The following is a 26,642-nucleotide window of genomic DNA, read 5'->3' on the forward strand; positions in this document are numbered from 1 at the left end:
TATTAGTTGAATTAAAGGATGAACAAAAAAACGAACAAAGTGAATGTGACATACTTAATTCTAGTTTATAAAGAGCACAGCGTATAACGTTTGAGCAACGACATAAGTGATGCAAAACATGAAACGTAATCATCAGCAGTTTTTTAACCACCAATTATGTACTGCTTTTAAAATGATTTTTTTTTAGAAAATACATTAAGGTATTTGTGAGTGTATCTTTTTTCTTTGTAAAAAAATTAATTCGGTAACAATAACTGATTACTACATGTTCACAAACAATGCTTACCTCCGGAAGCAGGTCGCTATGGGTTGCAACGAACAAGATCATAGGCATAACATCACTATCATCAACACAGTAGGTGAGTATTGAATTGACCCAATGCCTCACAATAGCTAGAACAAAAACATGAACACTAAAATTAATATAATAGATATAGGAAGATGTGGTATGAGTGCCAATGAGACTACTCTCCATCCAAGTCACAATTTATAAAAATAAACCATTATAAGTCAAGGTACGGTCTTCAACACAGAGACTAGGCTCACAGCGAAGAGAAATCTATAATGGACCACAAATAAACACGCAATGAACGAAAACATTTGATATGTGATACAAAAGACTAATCTAAAACTTGGTAAATTTGGGGTGAATATAAACAATAAAACTATACAATTGATGCTCGATAAAACATGGTGTTCGTCATGCACTGGTTCCGGAACATTCTTTTAGGAGAAAGGACTTTTTCATTTGTTTTCAATATTAAAACGATAATAACGAGGTCAATTACCACGTGTTTTCGTAACATCTTTACGAACAGCAAGGTTATTGCCACATCTTAAAGCATGTATGTACGATTTATGAAACAAAACAACGAAACATCAAGATTTGATTTTTTCTGCATGTTATTATGTCTGGTATTCTTTATAGTTTACTATACGGATTGTTTTTTTGCATTGTTAAAGTTCGTACTACATAGTATGATCTATGTTGCTTATATTAACGTCATCTTGAGAGTTGGTGATAATTGGCAAATATACGACACCTTATTATTTTAAATTTTGTATTTTCAATGTCAACTTCATGCGTCATAAATATGACCATGATCTTAAATGAGCCCAGATGAGGAAATACATTCTTTTAGTTGTTTGTCCAACTATCATGAATAACATTCTGTGAACATTTCAAGAAGATAGTACCTATGAGCACTTTCTGAGAAAAAACCCATGTGATGGATCGCAAGTTTGATGTTCATATGATGAAGACATAATCTTTCACACAGTTTAATTGAGGTCTGGAGCTAGCATGCCAGTAACTGCTTGTAGTCCTTTGTTACTTTATGTATCATTGTCATTTTGCTTTGCTTTGCTTATTTGTACCCTACTCTGACATGGGACTCGAACTAAATTGAAACTAAGTTTGCATGTGCGTATTGATGTATGTTTGTTTATTCTACATCGGTTAAAGGTATAGCGAGAGGGTTGATATCTCACAAAATATGTTTAACCGCAACGCATTTTTGCAACTCTGTTAGTGTTGTATGCTTTCTAATATTAGTTCATATATATGTTTTGGAGTTTAATGTGATTTTTAATGAACTGGTATATATTTTTTTTAAGGAGCCAGCTGTAGCCCGCATCCAGGTGGGGGATTTTATTGAAGTGATGAAGACCCGTTGATGGCTTCGGCTGTTCTCTGCTCTTTGTTCGGGTTGTTGCCTCTTTGACACAGTTCCCATTTTCATTCTGAATTTTATCTTGGAAATAAATTGACAAATTAAATATAACGTATATTCCTCCAACATGTTCATTATACAATTAGACACCTGAAATTTATATGCGATGGCTATCTAGTATTTTCATATTCCATGAATTAATTTATATATTGGCACCTTTTAATCTGTTACCAAAACAACCAATATATATATTTTTTATTACCAGAGTTTGGTGTGTTGATTTATAACTTTGGTAAACTTTTAATTGCAATGTATATAAAAGCAGTCTAAATTCTTTTGGCATATTTTTCAGTCACACATAAATAACGTCTTTCAAAAACATCAAATGAAACGTATTCAATACATATAAACCAATAATGGTATTAGTCTGCCCAATCAATTTAGGGTCTATTTTAAGAAAAAGTATGATAATAAGTTTGCGTCATTGAGCTTTATTAAAGGCTTTGCAAAAATGGTCAGTTTTTGTAAAGATGATACATTGAAAATACACATTTTTGAGAAGAAAAAAAAATACTTATCGGAATAGTCATAAATTGATATACAAGAAGTAATGTAATTTTTCCTTGAGAAATGATACAAAAAAACATGTCTTGTTTCCTAACAAAATGGGAAGGCTACACTAATATGATGTCTAGTTCTTCAAACAAATGCTCCCAAAAATATGGGGTGGGCATGCAAATTTATTTGTCTTAATTTGTTTTCTTTAAAATGATTTTTTTTTTGGTCTGAATATTACTCGACATTACTCGACCCCAGTCTTAACCAAACTCGACTGTCCTGATTTGTACCCATATCTTTGCCATTGCAAATAGTCTGAACTATTACTCGACCAGTCTGAAATAATCTTAACCCGTTCTCGACCTGTACTTGACCTATATTTTTCAGTCTTTACCAAAGTCGACCAAAGTTCTGAACAATAGTCGACCAGTCTGAACCATACTTGACTAAAATAGCCTCTACTTTTTTTTTAAATTTTAACTGTTTAAATAAATTTCTTTTCAACTGAAATGAATACAGCCACACTACAATAAATATATATATATATATATAAATACAGATTTTAACATCCTTACATGAGTCTCCGATTTATCAATTAGAAAAAGTTATATAAATAAAAATTATCTGATATAAAAATTAAGTTATATTAGTTTTAAAATTTAAGAGATTTATCAAAAAACACAGATTTTCTTTTACCTAAAAACCACACCTATAATGAGGGTGATAAAACCTTATTAAGGTGCTTCTTATTTGGCATGTGTGTGTTTTTATTTAATTCAATTTTCCTAAATTCTTAAATAAAAACTACGTAGGTTTCATGGTTACATACAATAGTTATATAATTATCTTTTAATGAGGCAAAAACAGCCAGCAAAATCACTTAAATTGTTTTACCTCATATTAGAAATATATCTATTATTATAGTTTGGGACATAGTATATATAATATATATCAAATTGAAAGAAGAATAGAAATTTAAAGAAATTTATAAATTATTCTTCTGATTAGTGGTGAAGTATAAATTCATACTACCTGCTTGGGGCAAATTCATTTAACCGATCACACCTGGTCAAAGAGTATTGAATTCTAAATAACATTCATCCAAAATTGCAACATTCTGATAAACTTAAATCGCAAGGCCTTTTTGAATTCCCTTGATAGGTAATACACGAGTTTAAGAAAAATACGGCTTTAATTTATTGTACCTGTTAAACAAACTTGTACTGAGGTAATGCCATGTCTTTAATTTTGACAAAAAATATTTAAATTTGATTGAAATAAATAAATTTTTACTGCAATTTTGGAACACGTTTCCTTTTTTAAAAGGTTATCAAAGATTGCTATGGAAGTTCTATTATCATAATTATATTAGATTCTTGGTTTTAATAACAACAAGTGTGTGATGTTTTTATTTATTAAGTTGCTTTATATACTATTTTATATATATCTTATTAAAAAAATAGTTCACTCCATTATTGACTAAATTCAACTGATAGCATAAATCTATACTAGGTTTTCATGGTTTTAAGTTTAAATGATGAAAATTGTCACGTAACCATAAAACATATCTGAAATATAACAAAAAACATTTTTGTTGAATACATTTTTAATTTCAAATTATTGTTAAAATTTCTAAACATGAGGACAAGCTGTGAAAACAGTTCCTATATTGATGAAATACAATAAATAGATACAAAAGAAAGTTCTAGTTTGGTTACGACTTTGTCGAGTATGGTTTAGACTAGGTCGAGTATGGTTCAGACTAGGTCGAGTATGGTTCAGACTAGGTCGAGCATGGTTCAGACTAGATCGGGCACTGGCCAAGTACAAGTTAAGACTATTATGGTTCAGACTATAGTCAAGTATTATCAAGTAAATTTCAGACTAATTCAGACTGGTCGAGTAAAATCAGTACAGTCGAGTACAGATATAGGCCATTTCAGACTTTTACTGATTTGGAGTGTAATAACTAGGTAACTTCTTCGAAATAAAAGACATGATAAGCTATAATGCATATTGTTTGATTTATTGATGGTTCACTATATCAGACTTTCTTGTCTGAATGTGGTTTAGTTTAATTTGTTTGAATTTTTCGTTTAGCTTTGTCTGCAAACTCTTTTGTTTGAATATCTTTATATCTATATTTCGGAAGCATAGCAACCACTGCCATCTTCATTTTGTAGTTTATGAAACATATTTGTTATGCATATCATATATTTGTTCATGACACTCGTCTATAGAGTTACGCTTTAATGGAAGATATTCTAGGCTTTTACACGAGGAATTATGTAAGTTAGGTTAATGAAAATTAAAATATGTGTATGTATCAAACAAATATGCATAAAAGATCATTCAATAGAAGTAGTTTTCATTATATGATATTGATTGCTCATTTGCTACTTGACATCTAGTTATAACTATTCATCCATATCTAGAATCAAAACAATAAGTGAGGTGAACATTATTTGCTTTGTACAAAAACAACATCTTGAGCAATATCGTTATATTGCTATAATTCTTATATCCTTTGCATATCTATAAATACTTGAATTGGATTGGTCAAGTAGAATTTTTCTCTTGGTTTACACCTCGATAAACCATACTTCCGAAACTACTTTTGTAATCTATTCATGCGCGATACACATTCTTGTGGGATACTGGGATTTTCAGCAAGTTGAGATTTTAAAACAATTACATAACAGTTGTTTCTATTCTTATGCATATATAACCCCCAAAAAAGAAATAAATTAAATGCACTAAAGCTTCGAAAAAGTATAAAATAAAATTTAAATAAAATTCTGGGAAATTTCACGAATGATCTGGCGAATTTACGTCATGGCAAAACACGACGTCATACGATTGAAAACTTTCAGATGGAAGATTATTACGTTACTTGTGCTCTTCAAATTCGGATAGTATCTAATTAAAATGAAGTTTTTGAGGTAGGTGCTAGTTCATTTTAGATTCTGTTGCATTTATCGAACATTTAAGTTTTTAAGAAAGTCAAGATGGCGGCGTACTCCTTAGTTAGGACATGCCATTGTACTTCTGATGGTACATATAGTAGCCATCAAAATAATACTGTAAATTAATAATCGCGTTTGTTTTGCTGAAGAATTATAAAGATTAAACACATTTCTTCTAGAGGTTATTGATGTGTAAATCGGGTCTCTAACTCACAAACTTGACATATCAGTTTGTGAGTTAACCGCCCCGGTTTACACATCAATAACCTCTAAATACCATTATCTTGGTCTCGATGGTACTCTTTCAATTTCCTTTAAATAACGAAGAGTTCTGCTGGCAAACGACTAACAGGGAGACATGAGGATTTATAATAATCAAATCAAATATTTCCGTGATGTTTTAAAAGTTCATGTGAATTTACAATTCATTTCATCAACTATAGATAGGTCTATGACTATCAACACAATAATAAAGGTTTAAGGTAGTTGTTGTCATCGAACTTTTCTTTTAACTTTTAAATCCCAGAAAAGGTCTTCAATTGTAACACGAGAAGCATATTAGATTACTATGTATTTCATGACTACTTGTCTACGGCAATAAGCTAACACAACAGCATCATGTGCATATGATCATCTCGGTTGTTTACCTTTTATTTACCACATGTTCGTTTGCTCTGGATGTGACAATTATATGCAATGGTAAAGTGTCTATGTGAGAAAATTCAAGTAGAAACTTATTTTTAGAGCGGCATGCGTTCGTTTTTTGTATATGTGGAAAGGTCAATGTTTTCATAACAGGAACGGGAAAATCCTTAGAATTAGATTCACATTGGTGTAGCTTTAATACTAATTGAAGATAAATCTCCCAAAATATAGCCTTTTTACATTTTAAATCAATGCAAATATATTCCTTCATTGGGAAGAATAAATAACCTTTTACAAAAAATCTGCTAGTTTGAGTAAAAATGCTAGTTTGAGTCCTAAAAGTTTGAAAGTTGTTTGCGAAACTTGACAAACCTGATGCAATTAAGAATGGAACTCTGTTATTTCTAGTTATCTGTCTAGTGAATAAATAAACATATTATCTACCAACAAAAAGCTAAAAATCAAGTCTTTTTTTTAATTCATTTTGTCTGGTTTTACGAAGATATGGTGCGTTTAATGTGCAGATAACAAAGTTTTTTGAAAATAAGGAAAGAAGGGCTTTATATTTGAACTAATATATTTGTGATCCGTGTAAACTCATCGTACCTTTAAATTATTAATGAAGGTTATCTTATTAATTTTGTAATAAGATCTTCTGCATGTTGTTTTCATTGGCACAAATGTCGATTATGTCATCCTCAAATTAATACATAACTTACTTTGTATTCTTTTCGAATAGTTATTTTAATGTATAAATATACATACACGTTCTGTAACAGCTTACGTTCGTGTTTATTTGACCAGTTACACAATTTGTAATGCAATTTTGTTATTCCATGTTATATTTATAGCATAGTATTCCGAGTTAGACAAATAAACTTTCGAACGCGTAGCGTGAGAAGTTTATTTGGCTAACGAGGAAGGCGTTGCTATAAATGATTTGTGACATGAATGACACGCCCATGACAGCCCATGAAAAATCACGTTTGGCGCGAAAATCTATCAAAGCGCATGATTCTGAAGGAAGCGATGATGGCAGACGCATTCTCTCTACCCTTAGAGTCTCTACCAGATTGGCTTGAAATTGAAAATGTAGATACGGATGATTTGGTTCTCTCTCAGGTGTGTATTATTTTTTAAATTGAAATAAAATGATTTACGCTAATTATTGTCATATTGAGGCACGGACCCCCCTTTTTTTGCCAAAATGTTAAAAAAAAATGTTTTTATTTTTCCATATGTACAATTTACTACAATACTAAACTGATACCAAGTCCTAAAAATTAATAATCAGTCGATACCATGCCTTTTTCTACTATCTACAAGATCCCCAAGCGAAAATATTTGTTTTTTACCTTGGGGCCCCAAAAAGGGAAGTTAATGTTCAAAATGCATGTGCTTCTAATCGTGAATCGGTAAATTTTTACTGTGATGTGATGTCATTTATATGCCCCAGATTGGACCTTTTTTTTGGAAATATAATTATTTCATTCTCTTGAAACGATTTTTACTATTTTGCAGGTTCTTCAAGAAGTCGAGGAAGACATGTCGTTAGCCAATGCGTCGGAAACAATAGAGGAGAATATTAGACTGTCGCAAATTCATTCAAATATGGAACCATTTTATAACATGAGTGTATCACAGGCTGTGGATTACTACCACTTGGGAACATTTGAGCTAGGAGATTTCTTGCTAACCGACTTAAAAGATGAGGATGTCGAACCGGTGCGTTTTACCACACCCGTTTTAGATGAGGATGTCGAACCGGTGCGTTTCACTGCACCAGTTTCAGATGAGGATATAGAAAAGCTGATATCGTCTCAAGCAAACGCGAACACGAAAAAGAATACAAAGTGGTCTATTGGTGTTTTTAATGAATGGAGAATCGCAAGATCTAAACATGGCGATAGTATTGCTGACATACATATGCTCGAAGCTGCCGAAATGAACCACTGGCTACAACGTTTCGTGATTGAAGTGCGTAATAAGAAAGGCGAGGAATATCCCCCCAAGTCACTCTATAGCATAATATGTGGATTATTGCGCTATTGCAAGGACATGAACGTGAATGATAAGAACTTTCTTGACGAAAAAGACTTGAGATTTGTTACTTTCAGACGCGTCCTTGATTCTCGGATGAAAGAATTGTTATCAAAAGGGTTCGGAACAAAAGTTAAAAGAGCTGATCCTCTCAGTCTACAAGATGAAGAAAATTTGTGGCAAAAGGGGTTTTTTGGAATGACGAATTCTGTATCGCTCCAGCATACTGCTTTTTTCTATGCATGCAAACTTTTTGGTTTGCGAGGACGAGATGAACACCGTAATCTAGACTGTTCCCAATTTGAAATTGGGACCGACCAAACTGGAAAGTATGTGCGCTTCATAGGGAGGAGTACAAAAACTTTCAAAGGAGGTTTATCCCATCTTAGTCTGGATAACAAGGATATCAAACATTACTCCGAAGAAGGTAAGACATGTATTTGTAATTTCTAAATGGTTCTTTATGTTATACATTTATATAAGTAAGAATATGCTGTATAATTGCCAATGAGAAAACTCAACCACAGACCAAATAACTTGTATATAGAAGTTAGCAACTGTAGGTCCCCGTTCCATCTTCAGCAATGAGCAAAACCCAAACCGCATATATAGTCAGCTGAATAGCCATATTTGATTGCATTGTCAGTACTTTTAACAGTATGTTAAATATACTGTTAAATGTGATTTTCAACCATTACAAAACAGGATTAAATAGATTGTACCAGTTTTCACATGTTCTGTGCATGATAAGTTTTATTTGTTAATTTCATGTTGCTTTATTATTTAATATGTAACTATAAGCAAGTAATATTCCTAAGAATATTGTGTATTTGTGTATATTATATTTTAGTTTAATTTTTAATAATTTGCCGTAAATATAAAGTCAAATATTTAATGGACGAGATATTTTCATCTTGTTTTATATTTAAATCATCTATCTGCAAACTTCATTAACTTTTCTATTACCATTGTAGGTCCTCGGTGCATTGCTACACATTTTCAGAAATATTAAGAGGCGCTCGGTAATGATGGCATCTTTTACCGTAAACCACTCGAGGGAAATTCTGAGCAAACTATTAGATATAGAAAGCAGGCTGTTGGCATTAACAAATTGGACCTTTTCATGAAGGAAATTTGTCAGAAAGGTGGTATTCAGGGCAACTTTTCAAATCATTCAGGTAAGCGTACATGTGCGACTCAACTATACCAAGCAGGGATCGAGGAACAGGAGATAATGGGTAGAACGGGGCACAGATCAAATGCTGTCCGAACCTAAAAAACTTCAAATGAAACAATACAGAAAAAGGTTTCAAATGTGCTTAATCCTCCTCGAGATGCCACCGAAACTGCAGAAGTATCTTTTTCGAGGAAAATTCTAGTGATGAACCGACTACTGAAAATACGAGTGTGTTAGCCACACCACCGATGAAACGTCAACGGACCACACCAGAAATGCTTAAAGACGTTACAAATACTAAAGGGGTTGTTCAATTTTCAAATTGCAACTTCAACTTTCACTAACTAAGCTCTGCATTTGAACTAAATTTCATTTTAATATGTAATGATCAATTTTAGGTTTATGTTTCAAAAGTACAAAGAAAATTTGTAAAAAAAAATCGGTTCTATTTTGAAACCAGATGCTCCGCAGGGCGTAGCTTTATACGACCGCAGAGGTTGAACCCTGAACGGTTGGGGCAAGTATGGACACAACATTTAAGCTGGATTCAGCTCTAAATTTGGATTGTGATTAAATAGTTGACACAGCATAGGTTTCTGACACAGAATGAGTGTGTTCTAATGAACTTAAAATTTTTGTTTTCTCTTAGAGCAATTCACTATGCTGTTGAATATTAATCCTCTCAAAGAAATGTTTGAAGAAATTTTCTTTTTATTTATGAAATTTCAAATGAGAAAAATTGAACCCAATTTTTTAATCACTACCCCCTTTCCCTTATTCCAAAACTAATCTCAACTAAAATATTCTAATGGAGTTTGCAACAATAACTACTCATTTAAATACATCATAAAATATTAAGATGTAAAAAAAACTGCTTGTTATCACTGAATGGTAAAGATCATTTAAATTTATCAGTTGGTAGTAAAAAGTGAATATACATTGTATATTGTATAAAACAAAGATTTAAGTTGATTCTGGACAAAGAAAGATAACTCCAATTAAAAAAAAATCTTGCAATAAGATATTTCTTGCTTACTATTCTGGACAAAGAAAGATAACTCGAATTAAAAAAAAAATTGCTATTTCATAATATTGTGAAATTAGATATTTCTTGCCATTGCACAATACTGTGCAATTGAAAAGACTTGCTATTGCACAATACTTAATATAATAATTTTAGATCCTGATTTGGACCAACTTGAAAACTGGGCCCATAATCAAAAATCTAAGTACATGTTTAGATTCAGCATATCAAAGAGGCTAAGAATTTAATTTTTGTTTAAATCAAACTTAGTTTAATTATGGACCCTTTGGACCTTAATGTAGGCCAATTTAAAAACGAGACCAAAAATGAAGAATGTACATACACAGTTAGATTTGGCATATCAACGAACCCCATTTATTCAATTTTTGATGAAATCAAATAATGTATAATTTTGGACCCAGATTTGGACCAACTTGAAAACTGGGCCAATAATCAGGACTCTAAGTACATTTTTAGATTCAACATATCAAAGAACCCAACCGATTCATTTTTTGTCAAAATCAAACTAAGTTTAATTTTGGACCCTTTGGACCTTAATGTAGACCAATTTGAAAACATAACTAAAAGTTAAGAATCTACATACACAGTTAGATTCGGCTAATCAAAGAACCCCAATTATTCAATTTTGATGAAATCAAACAAAGTTTAATTTTGGACCCTTTGGGCCCCTTTTTCATAAACTGTTGGGACCAAAACTCCCAAAATCAATACCAACCTTCCTTTTATGGTCATAAACCTTGTGTTTAAATTTCATAGATTTCTATTTACTTATACTAACGTTATGGTGCGAAAACCAAGAAAAATGCTTATTTGGGTCCCTTTTTGGCCCCTAATTCCTAAACTGTTGGGACCTAAACTCCCAAAATCAATACCAACCTTCCTTTTGTGGTCATAAACATTGTGTTTAAATTTCATTGATTTCAATTTACTTAAACCAAAGTTATTGTGCGAAAACCAAGAATAATGCTTTTTTGGGCCCTTTTTTCGCCCCTAATTCCTAAACTGTTGAAACCAAAACTCCCAAAATCAATCCCAACCTTTCTTTTGTGGTCATAAACCTTGTTTCAAAATTTCATAGATTTCTATTAACTTAAACTAAAGTTATAGTGCGAAAACCAAGAAAATGCTTATTTGGTCCCTTTTTGGCCCCTAATTCCTAAAATGTTGGGACCAAAACTCCCAAAATCAATACCAACCTTCCTTTTATGGTCATATACCTTGTATTAAAATTTCATAGATTTCTATTCACTTTTACTAAAGTTAGAGTGCGAAAACTAAAAGTATACGGACGCCGACGACGCCAACGTGATAGCAATATACGACGAAATTTTTTTCAAAATTTGCGGTCGTATAAAAATTAATTTATTTCATGAAGTTTCTTAACATTTTTCAAAAGTTCCAAGAAATAAGTATGAAAAGCAACAGTTAAAAATTTAAATGATTAATGTTACTTTAAATTCATTATTATCCCTTGGATAACAATTTTCATGTGTTTCATGGTTACAGGTATGCCACAAATTCAAATATTCTACGAATTACAAATTGTGTAATAGCTTTGTATGCAGAGATTGGAAAAAAAAACATGAAATCAAATCTCCAGGAAATTGCAAATCTTTTCTAAATCTATGAAAATTGGTACCCACAAAAATAAATTAATACTTAAAACAGTATTAACTAGTATTCTGTGAGTATTGCATGGCAATACATATTTCCCTTACAGTTATAAAAATTCATTGTATTGGAACGAAATTCTAACTTGATCTATAACTTGTCATGGTGAAAAAAAATAACAAAAATCAAGTCAATATCTTCAAGCATCATGACAAATAAAATTGTGGTAAACTGATTATATGAGTGAATTTTTTAAGTCCAAGGATCATATTAAACTTTGCATGAAATCATCAGACCAGAACAAAATTCAAACTTGAACTGTAACATATCATGATAAAACTTTATCCCTATTATCAAATTAAGTATTCAAAAACGACAAAAAAAGTTTTCGTATGCATTATTTCAAGTGATATATCTATGAATAAACAGGGATTGACTTTGCTGTGAGGAATAAAAGGGTCTCTTGACTCATCATAATTCTATTGTTGGCCTCCATGCTTGATATTTGATCAATGTTTAGGTGTACCAGGTTCCACACTATCAAATGGCTCCTGGTAATATTTGTAAAGATCTAGGCTCGAAAGGAACCTGTTATTACCCATTAAATATTCTGATAAGTATTAGTTTTTAAAAGTCTTGATAGCATTAGCAGCTATCAAACTCAAGACATTTTTGCTGGGGTTTGTATTATTACTTTGTGTTGAGCTTTCCATCATTCTTTAAATGCTAAATGTTTACAATTCACGAAAAATATATCTCTTTTATATAAAACTCTATAAATAATTTGTTCCATTTTGTCTCAATGAAATACCATTTACAATCTCATTAGTGATTACAACACAAATATGCCTAAGATTTTAAAGTAAAACAAATATGTCACAGATTTTTAAGTAAAACAAATATGTCACAGATTTTAAAGTAAAACAAACCAAAACAGCAATAATTTATTTTGCGTTAAAGTACATTGCCTGAAGATGATGATTTTAATGAGAATCAGTGCAATCTATCTACAGCTGTAGGATGTATCTATCAAATAACAAATCATTTTCTTTATTACTCCATGTAAAGACAAACATCTGCTATTCCACTAGATTATTATTGAACATTGCAGTAAAACCCAAATGTGGTCATTTAACTCTTAGTTCTGAGTTCTTCACTCAACATTGAAAGCTTTGTTTGTACACTTGTATATAGGATTGGCTATCAGGGGCGGATCCAGGATTTCAAGTTAGGGGGGGCGCAAAGTTTTTATATTCGCGGAGCGAGGCGAGGCGAAAAATTTTTGGAGGTAAAATTATTCAAAAACTTTCTCAAGAGGGTGCAATGTAGATATCTCAAATTATTGTTTGGTAAAACAAGGGAGAAATTAAAGTTTCAAGCTGAAACCGCATAAATCCTCCCCTAACAACAACTTACAATCGCCATATTTAACACGAAATCTTTTAGGTTCCATTCATTGAGACTATCCCATATATTTCCCAGTAAACCGGACTGAAGACAATAAGGATAGAGACAGAACTCAGTCCGGAATTCACAAGCTGATCCTCCATATAAAAAATATAGCGATGTTATGTCAACGTTTGCTGGGAAAACTTGTGTTGCATTCATATTAATCAATCGAATATCTTCAGGGGGGAAACAATAACGATTTTATTAGATTTGTATGTGTCCTATTGGTTTCTCCGTACCAAATATCAAGTGACTGACTGGCGGATTGACGGACAGAGCGGAAACAATAACGATTTTATTAGATTTGTATGTGTCCTATTGGTTTCTCCGTACCAAATATCAAGTGACTGACTGGCGGATTGACGGACAGAGGGGAAACAATAACGATTTTATTAGATTTGTTTGCATCCTATTGGTTTCTCCGTACCAAATATCAAGTGACTGACTGGCGGATTGACGGACAGAGGTAAAACAATATGTCCCTGGTCCATGAAGAACCTCCGAGTAGTGATGGCAAGGTCTCCTACAAATTGGAAAAATCTGCAACCATCTCCTAAAACCCACTAAGGAATTCATATTGCATATATGAGTTTATTAAGCTACAGTTATAAAGCTGCAGCCCTAAAACAGAAGCTGAAGATCATCATGTGAACATTTGATTTTTTATTTTGTGTTCCTATGCAAACCAATCTACAACCAAGACACCCGCACTTCTTGTGAAATTATCTATATAGCAATATCGGGTAATATCTTAACTAAACCTTGAAAGACAATGTGCGAGTAGTTGTAACATAAAGAAATACAGGAACACCACAAAAAAGACTTGTTTTGCACATCGTCAATGTGTCTACATAAGACTCATCAGTGACGCTCAGATCAAAATAGTTATATTAGCCAAACATTTTATTTGTCAAAAAACGCAACTCCGCATTTGACACCTTCCATTGAAGTATACAATATTCATAGAACTTAGAATTAAATAAATCTTAGGTAAGTTGATTCGTAATCACGCTTATCTAGTTAAACTGACTGTTTTATATACTTTGTTGGAATGGTCTCGTGTGATACTAAAAAAAGAGGAAGACAACCCATGCTTTGCAAATTTTAGGGGGGGGGGGGGGCGCACGCCCGCCACGCCCCCGCCTAAATCCGCCCCTGGCTATTTTAAAACTTGAATAACTATTCAGATTACATAATTACATTTTACAAGTATTTAACATGTGCAGTTGAATTATTTTTGAAAATAATACTAATACATATTATCAATGAAAACAATGGCAATTGTATCCCTCAGAGCAATCTGCTTTTTGATTAAAACAATATTCTTTGAAAGTTGGGTACATGTATACTATTCAGTGTTCCAGCTAGGCCGTTTTCAGAGGGCGTGGCGCCCTCCCTTTTCCGAGTGGCACCCTGTGCCCTTTTTACAGTTTCCAGGGCGCCCTGTCTTTTTTGAAGATCGATTGCACATAAAAATTTTCGTATATAATTGATATGATACTAAATTTTACCTGGGGAAAAGTTTGACTTTGTTTACGACCCCAAGCTAATCAACGGTTACAACTGGTGTCATAATCTGTTGTTATAGGTAATCCGTTTATCGGATGGGTCATTAGTGATTATCAACATTAATATTCATTCAAATAGAATCGGTCAGTCGGCAATTATCTTTGAAGAAAATGGGCGTACAACAACTTGGGCACCATTTGGGCTCACGCTACCAGGTGACTTGGGCGAAGAAGTCGCTTTCCCGACCGTCACTTCGCTTTCCCCGACCCCCAAAAGCGAAGACAAGTTGCCCTGTTGTTTACGATACTCGCTTTCAGTCGCTTCCGTCATCGGACATTTTCAATTTTTACCAAGTTGATGAAACATCAACTTTTTATAGGTAATTACAGCTAATACATTAATGCTAGCAAGACAAATCTTTGTTTGGCTTGCTTGCTTTGCTTGTATCAATGTTTGCCCAAGCATGACAATTAAGATAGGCGGGGCTTCAGCATGTATACATCATACTTAAATTTTATTGGACGTTATGTTTGAAGTTAAGGACACTAAATTTTAAAACATCACAGTCAAGTTAACAAATATAAAGCGCAATAGTAGAAATGGAAGCCAATAAATTGTATTTGTTTTTTCTCGAAGATATGCATTTTCATCATCCAACTGAAAGACTGTCGTCAAGTACTTTTAGAAAAATAAAATAACTATTCGAACACACCTACTCTGATTTAGTGATTCATTACATAGGTATTTAATTTGACCCATATATGTCATCTTTTAGTACTGTTATTTTTTTATGTTATAAAGTCGACCTGTAGCTATGCTATATAAAAATGATAGAATCTGAAGCGAGATGATGTATCAAATGTTCTTTCTTTGTACGTTTTCAACACAAAATATTAATCTCAAACACACCCTAACATAAGAAGGTGCACTTGATTTTCTAATTAAAGGGATAACTTAAGTAGGGGGTTGACTTAATGTATCCCTTTTATTTATTATGTCTATTGTTATGGAATATTGCGCACTTTTGATTAATTTTGCTTGTAAACCTTCAAACTGATTATTCTTTGTTTATAGAGAAGGCGATAAGTGCTTTCTGTTATGTTTACTTTAGTAAGAATTTTTTTAAAAGTGAATAGAAACAAATAAAATAACAATTTTCTTCTCAAATACGAGTGTTTTATTGTAAAAAACAACCATTTGCATAAGTTTTTAATTAATCTATTACATAGTTAAGTAGAACAGTTAGATATCAAGTCGACGACATGGTTATCTATCAAGTTGGATGAAGAAAATTCTTCCCTTTTTTTTTTAATTAATACAGACGGAGAACATATCAATCTATAAGTTTACTTATTTCCGTGTCTTTCCTTCCAATACGTGACTCAAGAAAAAAAATCAAAAAATTGGAAACAATTGTATCAAAAAGAGAAAATCGAGCAAACCTCCTTATGTTAGGGTGTGTTTGAGATGAATAATTTGTCCTAAAAACGCACAAAGGAAGAACATTTGATACATCATCTCGCTTCAGATTCTATCATTTTTATATAGCAAAGCTACAGGTTGACTTTATAACATAAAAAACAAAACTAATCTCAATTAAAATTTCTAATGGAGTTTGCAACAATTACTACTCATTTAAATACATCATAAAATGTTAAGATGTAAAAAAACTGCTTGTTATCACTGAATGGTAAAGATTATTTTCATTTATCAGTTGGTAGTAAAAAGTGAATGTATATAAAACAAAGATTTAAGTTGATTCTGGACAAAGAAAGATAACTCCAAATAAAAAAATTCTTACAATTAGATATTTCTTACTAACTATTCTGGACAAAGAAAGATAACTCTAATTAAAAAAAAAATTGCTATTTCACAATATTTTGCAATAAGATATTTCTTGCCATTGCGCAATACTGTGCAATTGAAAAGACTTGCTATTGCACAAAACTTAATATAATAATTTTAGATCCTGATTTGGACCAACTTGAAAACTGGGCCCATAATCAAAAATCTAAGTACATGTTTGGATTCAGCATGTCAAAGAACCCCAAGATTTCAATTTTTGTTAAAATCAAACTAAGTTTAATTTTGGACCCTTTGGACTTTAATGTAGACCAATTTGAAAATAAGACCAAAAATGAGGAATCTACATACACAGTTAGATTTGGCATATCAAAGAACCCCATTTATTCAATTTTTGATGAAATCAAACAAAGTTTAATTTTGGCCCCCGATTTGGACCAACTTGAAAACTGGGCCGATAATCAAGAATCTAAGTACATTTTTAGATTCAGCATATCAAAGAACCCAACCGATTATTTTTTTGTCAAAATCAAACGAAGTTTAATTTTGGACCCTTTGGACCTTAATGTAGACCAATTTGAAAACGGGACCAAAAGTTAAAAATCTACATACACAGTTAGATTCGGCATATCAAAGAACCCCAATTATTCAATTTTGATGAAATCAAACAAAGTTTAATTTTGGACCCTTTGGGCCCCTTATTCCTAAACTGTTGGGACCAAAACTCCCAAAATCATTACCAACCTTCCTTTTATGGTCGTAAACCTTGTGTTTAAATTTCATAGATTTCTATTTACTTATACTAAAGTTATGGTGCGAAAACCAAGAAAAATGCTTATTTGGGTCCCTTTTTGGCCCCTAATTCCTAAACTGTTGGGACCTCAACTCCCAAAATCAATACCAACCTTCCTTTTGTGGTCATAAACATTGTGTTTAAATTTCATTATTTTCTTTTTACTTAAACTAAAGTTATTGTGCGAAAACCAAGAATAATGCTTATTTGGGCCCTTTTTTGGCCCCTAATTCCTACACTGTTGAAACCAAAACTCCTAAAAACAATCCCAACCTTTCTTTTGTGGTCATAAACATTGTTTCAAAATTTCATAGATTTCTATTAACTTAAACATAAGTTATAGTGCGAAAACCAAGAAAATGCTTATTTTGGCCCTTTTTGGCCCCTAATTCCTAAACTGTTGGGACCAAAACTTCCAAAATCAATACCAACCTTCCTTATGTGGTCATAAACCTTGTGATAAAATTTTATAGATTTATATTCACTTTTACTAAAGTTAGAGTGCGAAAACTAAAAGTATTCCGACGACGACGACGACGACGACGACGACGACAACGCCAACGTGATAGCAATATACGACGAAAATTTTTTCAAAATTTGCGGTCGTATAAAAATTAATGCGTAGTCGTTTCATTTTTTTGGTTGTCTGTCTGGCGGAGAAAACCTACACAGATTTAAAGATTTGTATTTTTTTATAAGAATTCTAATAAAATTGACATTTTTGTGTGTGCTTTTTTTGTAGGCGTAATCTTTTCCTAAGGAGGCGGAGCTTACTCGTGCAATATTGGTTAAAGTGTTGTTGGTTATTTCATGGCAGTTTTCCCATTGAGTTATATAGGCCCATGTGACCTTTCATGCAATATTATTTGGTTGCTTCAATTTAGAGCATACATTTTGGTACGTGCTTGTCGTCTCTGTGTTATTCCATAAAAAGATCAAAGGAAAAAAGATGATTCATGTTACAAATTTACTTATTGTATGTTATTTTTCGTTTCAATAGTTTTAATATGTACCACCTTTGATAAGAATTTAGTATGACGATAAATTTTCACGACTGTTTTTACATACTATGAACAACAAATTTATATATTTGTAAAATTTATATTTCTATTCCCGTCAACAAACTTATTATATTCAGACTTGTGGACGTTATTATATGTAATGCCATTTTTTCGAAGGTTATAGTTCACATGTATTCGTTCATTGTATGTTTACTTGTTTTTCTGAATATATTTTGTTTTAAAGTGAAGCTAGGTTACGGTGATGGTTAGCGCCGGTTTAAAACGTGGAAACCCGCTGAATTTATTTTTGCATCTATCCGAAGTCAGGAACCTGTGTCAGTGATTGTTGTTTGATGACGGGGTTCTTACGTGTATCTCATTCTCATTTTCCTTCTTAAATTGTTTTACACTAGTCAGTTTCGGGCACTTCGTAGCTGGCTGTACGGTATGAGGCATGGCTTAATGATGAAGGTCGTACTTTGACCTATAATTGTTTTCTTTTTACATATTCTGATTTTGATAGAAAGGTGTCTCGTTTGCACTCATACCATTTCTTCATATTTCTAATGAATCATTTTGCTAGAAAAGTAGTTAATATAAGTTTAAATATTTAGCCAAACAATGAAAGCACCAAGCAATTAATAAGTAAAAAGGGGTGCACAGTCATGGTATGTAATCTTGATTTTCTTGTTTTCTTTTTACATATTCTGATTTTGATAGAAAGGTGTCTCGTTTGCACTCATACCATTTCTTCATATTTCTAATGAATCATTTTGCTAGAAAAGTAGTTAATACAAGTTAAAATATTTAGCCAAACAATGAAAGCACCAAGCAATTAATAAGTAAAAAGGGGTGCACGGTCATGGTATGTAATCTTGATTTTCTTGTTTTCTTTTTACATATTCTGATTTTGATAGAAAGGTGTCTCGTTTGCACTCATACCATTTCTACATATTTCTAATGAATCATTTTGCTAGAAAAGTAGTTAATATATAAGTTAAAATATTAAGCCAAACAATGAAAGCACCAAGCAATTAATAAGTAAAAAGGGGTGCACGGTCATGGTATGTAATCTTGATTTTCTTGTTTTCTTTTTACATATTCTGATTTTGATAGAAAGGTGTCTCGTTTGCACTCATACCATTTCTTCATATTTCTAATGAATCATTTTGCTAGAAAAGTAGTTAAAATATTTAGCCAAACAATGAAAGCACCAAGCAATTAATAAGTAAAAAGGGGTGCACGGTCATGGTATGTAATCTTGATTTTCTTGTTTTCTTTTTACATATTCTGATTTTGATAGAAAGGTGTCTCGTTTGCACTCATACCATTTCTTCATATTTCTAATGAATCATTTTGCTAGAAAAGTAGTTAATATAAGTTAAAATATTTAGTCAAACAATGAAAGCACCAAGCAATTAATAAGTAAAAAGGGGTGCACGGTCATGGTATGAAATCTTGATTTTTCTTGTTAACCGATTAATGAGATTTGAACATCTAGTATTGTATTTTTTTTCTAACCAAAGTTTTGTAAACATTGTGTGTCGTTTGTTATAGTTTCTTTAACGTTACAGAAGTAGAAATAAATGCATCGTTTTATCAGGTGTTTACTGACCCTGTTTGAACTGTCAAAAATTTAACCAAACTTATTACACGGGAAAAAAGCTTCTGTAGAAAATGTTTTAGACAGGTTTGTACTATCAAACTTCCGGGAACCAGTATGCTCTTATATGCAATTAAAGGTTTGTTTATTTTTTCAGCACAAGTCAGGATAAGGTACAGTTTTGACATGAAATAACTGCCACTTAATTTAAATTTAAGACTAGTAGCCATTAATGCTTGACATTGCAGAATTTAACATAGAAGGCAAAGGGCTATGAATTAGTTGTTTTATACCTTCTGTCTGTCACAGTTATACAAAAAGAGACCACAGCTCCTACCTTTCCTATGATTCAAATGTGAACGGATACTGGTTGTATTGAAAATGGGGATGGTGCATGCTGTACATGTAGTGGAATATGAAATACGTGTAATGAAAGATGGAAAACCGTGCATCGAGTGAGTGGGAAGTTTAAACTTTTTAGTATCTAAAATATATTGCTTATTTAATAATTGGTACATTCTTTACACATCGCTTGGTTTACGTGTATGATCTCTCTAATTGTTCGTTGATCTCAAGGCATTTCAGAGGATTTTACATATTTTAATAAATGCAATACATATTAGGGTGTATGTTTTTGATTATTGTATGTTATGGTAAATTTAAATATTTTACATTGCCATAATGTTATACTTACATTCATTAGAAATTTCTCCCGTAGGATATTCCTTCAGTGGTTCATGAAAATCTCTACTACCGTCAAACATAATGACAAATGTCCCACCGTGCTGAACAAATAACTGATGCGTCATATCATACGATCGTTGACCACCAAAGTCAACCAGATCTGAAGGGGCAATCTTGATTTTGTATTGACCACTCTTAACTTCTTTCAAAATGTCTTCATGTACAGCGTATGCTTCAATTTTCTTTGTTTTTGGCAGACTAATTGAAGGCGTGTTTTTTGTTTTAGATTTGACGGTTTTTGTACTCGGTAAATCTTTAGATTTTGTTAAACAAGCATCGGATAGTTGAGAAACTTTGGAACTGTAGCTGGCTTCGTTCCTTATAGCCACTAAATTTAATTCCAGATTATCAGTTCCAATTGGTGATGGCGCAATGTGCTGGTCCAGGTGGGTATCAGAACTTTGACATGTGCTAGTTTCACGAGTTGGCTTTCCGATTATAACTTTCGTCAGTACATTTTGACCTCTGTCTTCTAAAAAACAGTTACTTTTTTATATAGAAAATTAGTAAACACGTTTGAACATTTATCTGAGAGAACCACATGTATAACGAGTAAAAAACAAAAATAAATCGAGGCAGACTAAATACAAAGGACATGTTAAGGACATCGACAGATGGATGTAGGCAAGCAACACAATCAATCCTTTTATGTATCATATGTTTTAAGTTTTAAAAGTCTTTAACTCACATAGACCAATTAGTAAATTGTTTTAAATAGAGATCCGTTTTCAGCATTCATTAAGTCTTGGAGAAGACAACTGTCATAGTAAAAAAAGTAGTAAATAAATTGAATGAACCTTAATCGTTTCCTTGAAAAAGTTCTTTACCGCAAGATTTTGTTTTACATATGGACCATCACCTAGACAGGAAATCATCATGCGAGGCAAAATCACATCTCATCATATAATGTTATTGGACACCTTTTCATTTGATTTTTATAGACATAGGAAGATGTGGTGTGAGAGTGCCAATGAGACAAATCTCCATCCAAATAACAATTTAAAAATGTAAACCATTACATCTGTTTGGGTGGTTTCATTTACCAAAGCATGGATTTCGCCATTGCTTTATTTAAGTATACCAAGTGTATTACCAACTCCTTCTTAAACCCTTTTTAAATTGATTGAATCTCTCTTAAAATCTTAACCATAGTATGCAATTGTGTACGTCCTTTTATTTTCAGTATAATTATATTCGAGGTTTCCTTTCGCATATCATATGCTTGTTTATATTTACATTTATATCTGCCTCATTAGCACCTAATTAGAATGTGATGAAATGTCCTCAGAATCTTCATACAAAGCCAAAGTGCACGTTTGAGTTTGTCCTTTTGTAGTTTTCCGTACCAAAACTTGAATTTTGCGAAGTGTAAGTTTCAAAAGTCACAGTTCCTCTTGTTATAGACGTGGTCGTTTATAAAATACGATTAGTTTATTAATTTTTCGACTCAGTTCTGATTATTTGAATGATGAGTGCAGCATGATAAGTAGGAACTGCTTCACCCCTCGAAACCATAGAATTAAACCCGGTTTTAAGTCTTTACTTTCTTATGCAATGTTTTTCTATCATTTGTCGTTTTTTCAATTTCTTTTGCCCACATTGTGGTCGACTTCATTACTTAAACTGCTTGATTGCCTTTTTGGTACATAGTATATTCATTCAATCACTATCAGTTTGATAAATTGTACAACTATTTTTTTAATCGACAATAATAATACAGTTATTAAATTAATGTTTGACAACACAGTTTAAATACAGTCCGACTACTTAATGTTTTCTTTAAGTATGACACATGCGTATGCATCGTCAATCATTACGGTTTACAATTTTCAAACTTTACCTCCTTGTAAGGGAACCATCTCAAACGTTTCCAAGTTGATACCGTTACGCCCAAAGTGTATGACTAATCCATCTGTTGATTGCCATGTACGCGGTATTGGGCTACCAATAAGAACACTTGCTAGGGTGGACTTTCCACATGCACAACTTCCACAAAGGAATACTCTATTTTCAAACGACTCATATGTGCCAGTGGATAGCAGTTTGAGAAATTCTTCAGAGGTGCCAGCAAAGGGAAATGCGTTATCAGGGTTTACTAAAAGGATAAATTTAGAGTCAAAATAAGTTCAATGTTTTTTTATTTAGCTGTATGCTGCATGATATGTGAATATTGAATTCAGTAATCTTAGGCATTATATTCGTCATTTATTACAATATTTTGATTTTAAAACGAAGGAATTGACTGCAGTTTTCGATGTCATAAAGCAAGATCATTGTTTACCAGTGACAATAGATTAATTGTGATTATGTTATCTTATGATGCGAGATGGATGTTGGTGAAAAACTACGTCAAAAATATATTGGTTGAATACTTCAGCCCTTATCGTTTAATATAACAACGACTACTCAGACTGTGCCCAACAAATCAGCTTATTTCAAGTTTAGATAATATCATATTCGTCTTATCTTTAATTTTTTCGGATGTGTCCTATTCCCAATTGAGTAATTTCAACTGAATGTGGATTCGCATGATGAGTGATAACAGCTTAATATAAGACACCAACCCTGTCTGGGTTTCAAGTCTCGCTCCCCGGCAATTCATTCAATCCCCTAAGATTTAGTTTGTCAACTTGTTTGAACATTTATTTGGGCGGGGTCAATTTACCTTATTTACACATTAGACTGTACTGTTTATCGAAACTTCGGAAACACTAAACCCTGTAATTTATATCGGAGAAGAGGGCAATATATCCCTCAAGGTCTCACTTTGACTTTAAGATGAAGAACAGCAATTAATAGAGCTGTTCTGTTATTTTCAGTATTTTCATTATTGCAATGCGCATACTGATTGTGAGCCATAGATGGATACTCGATATTCTTTTTTTCCTTTAACACATCAACATTTAAATGTCCATTCGTGTCAATTTTCCTTTAAAACATTGTACAAAAGGAATATACCATACTGTATGGGCAGAAGGATATTTGCAATTTTATCTAATGAAAGACGCTGAATATGGGAGAACTTAAAAAACATACATGTCTGAATAGTGGTAACTATAACAACTAATTGATGATAGTACAAAAAATAAGAACTGAAATTTCCGAAGAAAAATGGAAACGATAATAAATTGATTCTATTGTTTTTCAAACATGACCCAACATTTCAGAAATTATTTAACTGCATGCGTTGAATTGTCCAATTAACCAATCATAGTGACAAAATAAAAACATATAGTATTCACTCGAATGAATCAGACAAATCAAAAGACACACTTGACAAGGGTCACATTTGTTTCAAATGAAGATTGATGATGCTGATTTTTAGTGAAAAGATGCTTTGACACTAGATGAAATGTATGTTCAAACGAATACAGTTTTTTTTTTCAGAAAGAAACTGTATAAAACAATTCCAAAAAGGGACATATTTATAAAAACAAAGGGTATCTGTACATTGTAAAGAAACATGTTGTAAGGTATTTACTTTAATAAACAACATTACTTCTCTGAATTGCCAAAACAGTATATAGGTTAGATATATAACACTATTTGTGAACGGGTGTGTGTCAAAAAAATCCACAATATCGTAAAATTCCACCAAGGTTTAGAAAGATACATAGAAATATTAAATGATACCGTATTCTTGTATTTTTTGCGATTCTATTTTACATATGACGTGGCTTTGTGCTAAGCCATCCCGTTATTGTGTAGTTGTGCTACGGTAGTTTTTTTTATTGTTGTATTTCGTGTTTGCTAGTGTGTTTTGTCTACAGACATGTCTGTGCTTCTTTATTACATGTTTGTTTGTTTTGGGGTGATAAGGATTGTGGCACAATGTTGACTGATGTGCCCTATTTTTGACATGTTTACCTATTATATCTGTTTGTTTTGTTCACACATCGATGTTATTATCATGGTATTTGATACGACTGTCATACATGTTTTTAAACTGGATGTAATCCACCATTTTCTACACAGGAAAATGCCTTTATCAAGTCAGAAATATGACAGTTGTTATCAATTCTTTCAATGTGTTTGAGCTTTTGATTATGCCATTTGATTAGGGACTTTCCGTTTTGAATTTTTGTTTTATTTCCCTTTTTAAATGAAAAAGAGAGAGCAGTGCAAACCTGTGTGAAATTGATCACTACTTTAAATAAGAATTTATCCCGATGAGCAATGCCTTCCTCAAGAATAACATAATCAACAAGTGGAACTGCGAGCTACTGCTCACTGATGATACCCCCGCCGCAAGTGGATAATATTAATAGTGTAAAAAAATGCAAGTGTTCGGTAAACAGGAAGTTGTCGAGTGATAAATCTGAAAACGCATCACACGGTATAGCTGACTTATATAAATCATTAAACCAAATTTCAGAAATTCTTGTATTGTAGTTCCTGAGAAAAATGTGACGAAAGTTTCATGGGACGGACTGACTGACGGACAGACGGACTGACAGAAAGAGGTAAAACAGTATACCCCACTTTTTTGAAAGCGGGGGTATAATTACATAACGTAATCAAACACATCAACAGCGTTCCAAAAATAGCCTAGTAACAGCTTTGACACGTCCTTTCGGTTGTATAAAAGTGCTATACACTAAATCACAGTTTCGCAAATTTACCTTTTTGTCATAAATGTTATTCCCGTGAAAGCTCTAACTTTAACAGAAGTATCTGCCAGTGCAGGCATATAAAGGCAGTAATGACCATAATGCAAATGAACAATTCAGATAAGTTAATTTCTGGAAAGTCGAAAATATGATCACGCAAAAAACGGGAGTATTGCCTTAACTACACTGCGCGATTGATTGGTTGATTGTCCAACGACCAGTGGAAAATATTTCATGCATATCAAGGATGAGATCGAATTACTTTTCATACGCTAGGTGGTCAACCCGGATAGCGGACGCACAATTTGGAATTTATTACAGCTCGATCACAACGAACATACCATAAAGTAGACCATAGTAAAGAAAAGATAGTTCCTACGCACAAGTGAAACTTTCAAAACATGTAGAATATATTAGTTATATGGATACGAAATTACTTTTGAAGCACTTGGAATCACTGCCACATGAGCAATCGATACCTGTTTCACTATTTATTTTAAATTGAATATGAGGGATTATCTGACCTGTGTTGTTTGGTACTTCTTACGTTTTCGGAACCAGTTCGTTCTTTAATACAGTAGATGCAATAAGGTGTTGTTAGGACAAGACTTGACTTTCACTTATCTGAACTTCCGAAAAGCCGGTTTGATTTCTAATATTAATAACTTAGAAAGTGGTTTCCCCCCCTAATACATGTATAATATATAATGAAGAAAAAATTCAAATATCAGAAGTTATACATATTCCCGCCAGAGTTTATCATAGTTAATGTTTGGTATCAGGTTACATTTAATTGTTGCCGCAATTTTCCGTTAGTGTCAAATTGCATTCATCTAACTTGTAAAAATAATACTTCGGTCTGTTTTGATCATACAGTAAAAACAGAAGTTTCTATGTTGGCATTATTGTTGATTTTAATCAATAACAACATGAATTTTTGATTTGTCAATAGTTAAATGATAGCTTTGGTCCAAATTAAAATTAGGATTCTTACTTGTTTTTTCCAGTGTAACAATGTATTACTTCACAATGTATTACATCATAAGCCACAATAAGGTCTTGCTATTAATACTTCAAATTGAAAAATTTTCAGAAAGAAAGCCAGCAGGTCATGCACTAGTTGAATTTTTCCTTTAAAGCATATGCTTTTCCGAAACCCAAATGTATTCTTTGTTTTAAACTTACATATCTCAACTGGATACCTGACTTTTAATAATATGATTAGATTATTATACCAAATGACAGTATTTTGAAAACTGCACATATCTCAATGTTTTTACATTATTGACCAAATATGTTGTTCACTTACGAGAAGCATAGACAAATAAAATTGAGAATGGAAATGGGGAATGTGTCAAAGAGACAACAACCCGACCAAATAAAACAAAACCAGCAGAAGGTCACCAACAGGTCTT

General features: G+C 32.5%; 2 protein-coding genes across 2 annotated transcripts in view; one reads left to right on the plus strand and one right to left on the minus strand.

The window, feature by feature from the left end:
• Positions 1–26,642, minus strand: part of LOC134727737 (uncharacterized) — a 162,006-nt gene that overhangs the window by 10,939 nt on the left and 124,425 nt on the right. Inside the window, exons 24-26 of the mRNA XM_063592123.1 lie at positions 22,458–22,712; positions 20,568–21,089; positions 287–393 (exon numbers count right to left, since the gene is read on the minus strand). Coding sequence (XP_063448193.1) covers positions 287–393; positions 20,568–21,089; positions 22,458–22,712 — 884 coding nt within the window. The remainder of the gene's footprint in view (positions 1–286; positions 394–20,567; positions 21,090–22,457; positions 22,713–26,642) is intronic.
• Positions 6,840–9,033, plus strand: LOC134681479 (uncharacterized protein KIAA1958-like). Its single transcript, XM_063541114.1, has 3 exons — positions 6,840–6,964; positions 7,364–8,309; positions 8,857–9,033. The coding sequence occupies exons 1-3, from the start codon at positions 6,854–6,856 to the stop codon at positions 8,892–8,894; spliced, it is 1,095 nt and encodes a 364-aa protein (XP_063397184.1). The 5' UTR covers positions 6,840–6,853; the 3' UTR covers positions 8,895–9,033.

The sequence above is a fragment of the Mytilus trossulus genome, chromosome 8 (genome assembly GCF_036588685.1).
Source record: "Mytilus trossulus isolate FHL-02 chromosome 8, PNRI_Mtr1.1.1.hap1, whole genome shotgun sequence".
Classification (NCBI taxonomy): Eukaryota; Metazoa; Mollusca; class Bivalvia; order Mytilida; family Mytilidae; genus Mytilus; species Mytilus trossulus.

Coding starts and splice junctions, on each gene's coding strand:
- LOC134681479 (XM_063541114.1), top strand. CDS start 6,854: ATGATTCTGAAGGAAGCGATGATGGCAGACGCATTCTCTCTACCCTTA. Junction 6,965..7,363: donor ATGATTTGGTTCTCTCTCAG/GTGTGTATTATT, acceptor ACTATTTTGCAG/GTTCTTCAAGAAGTCGAGGA. Junction 8,310..8,856: donor CAAACATTACTCCGAAGAAG/GTAAGACATGTA, acceptor TTACCATTGTAG/GTCCTCGGTGCATTGCTACA.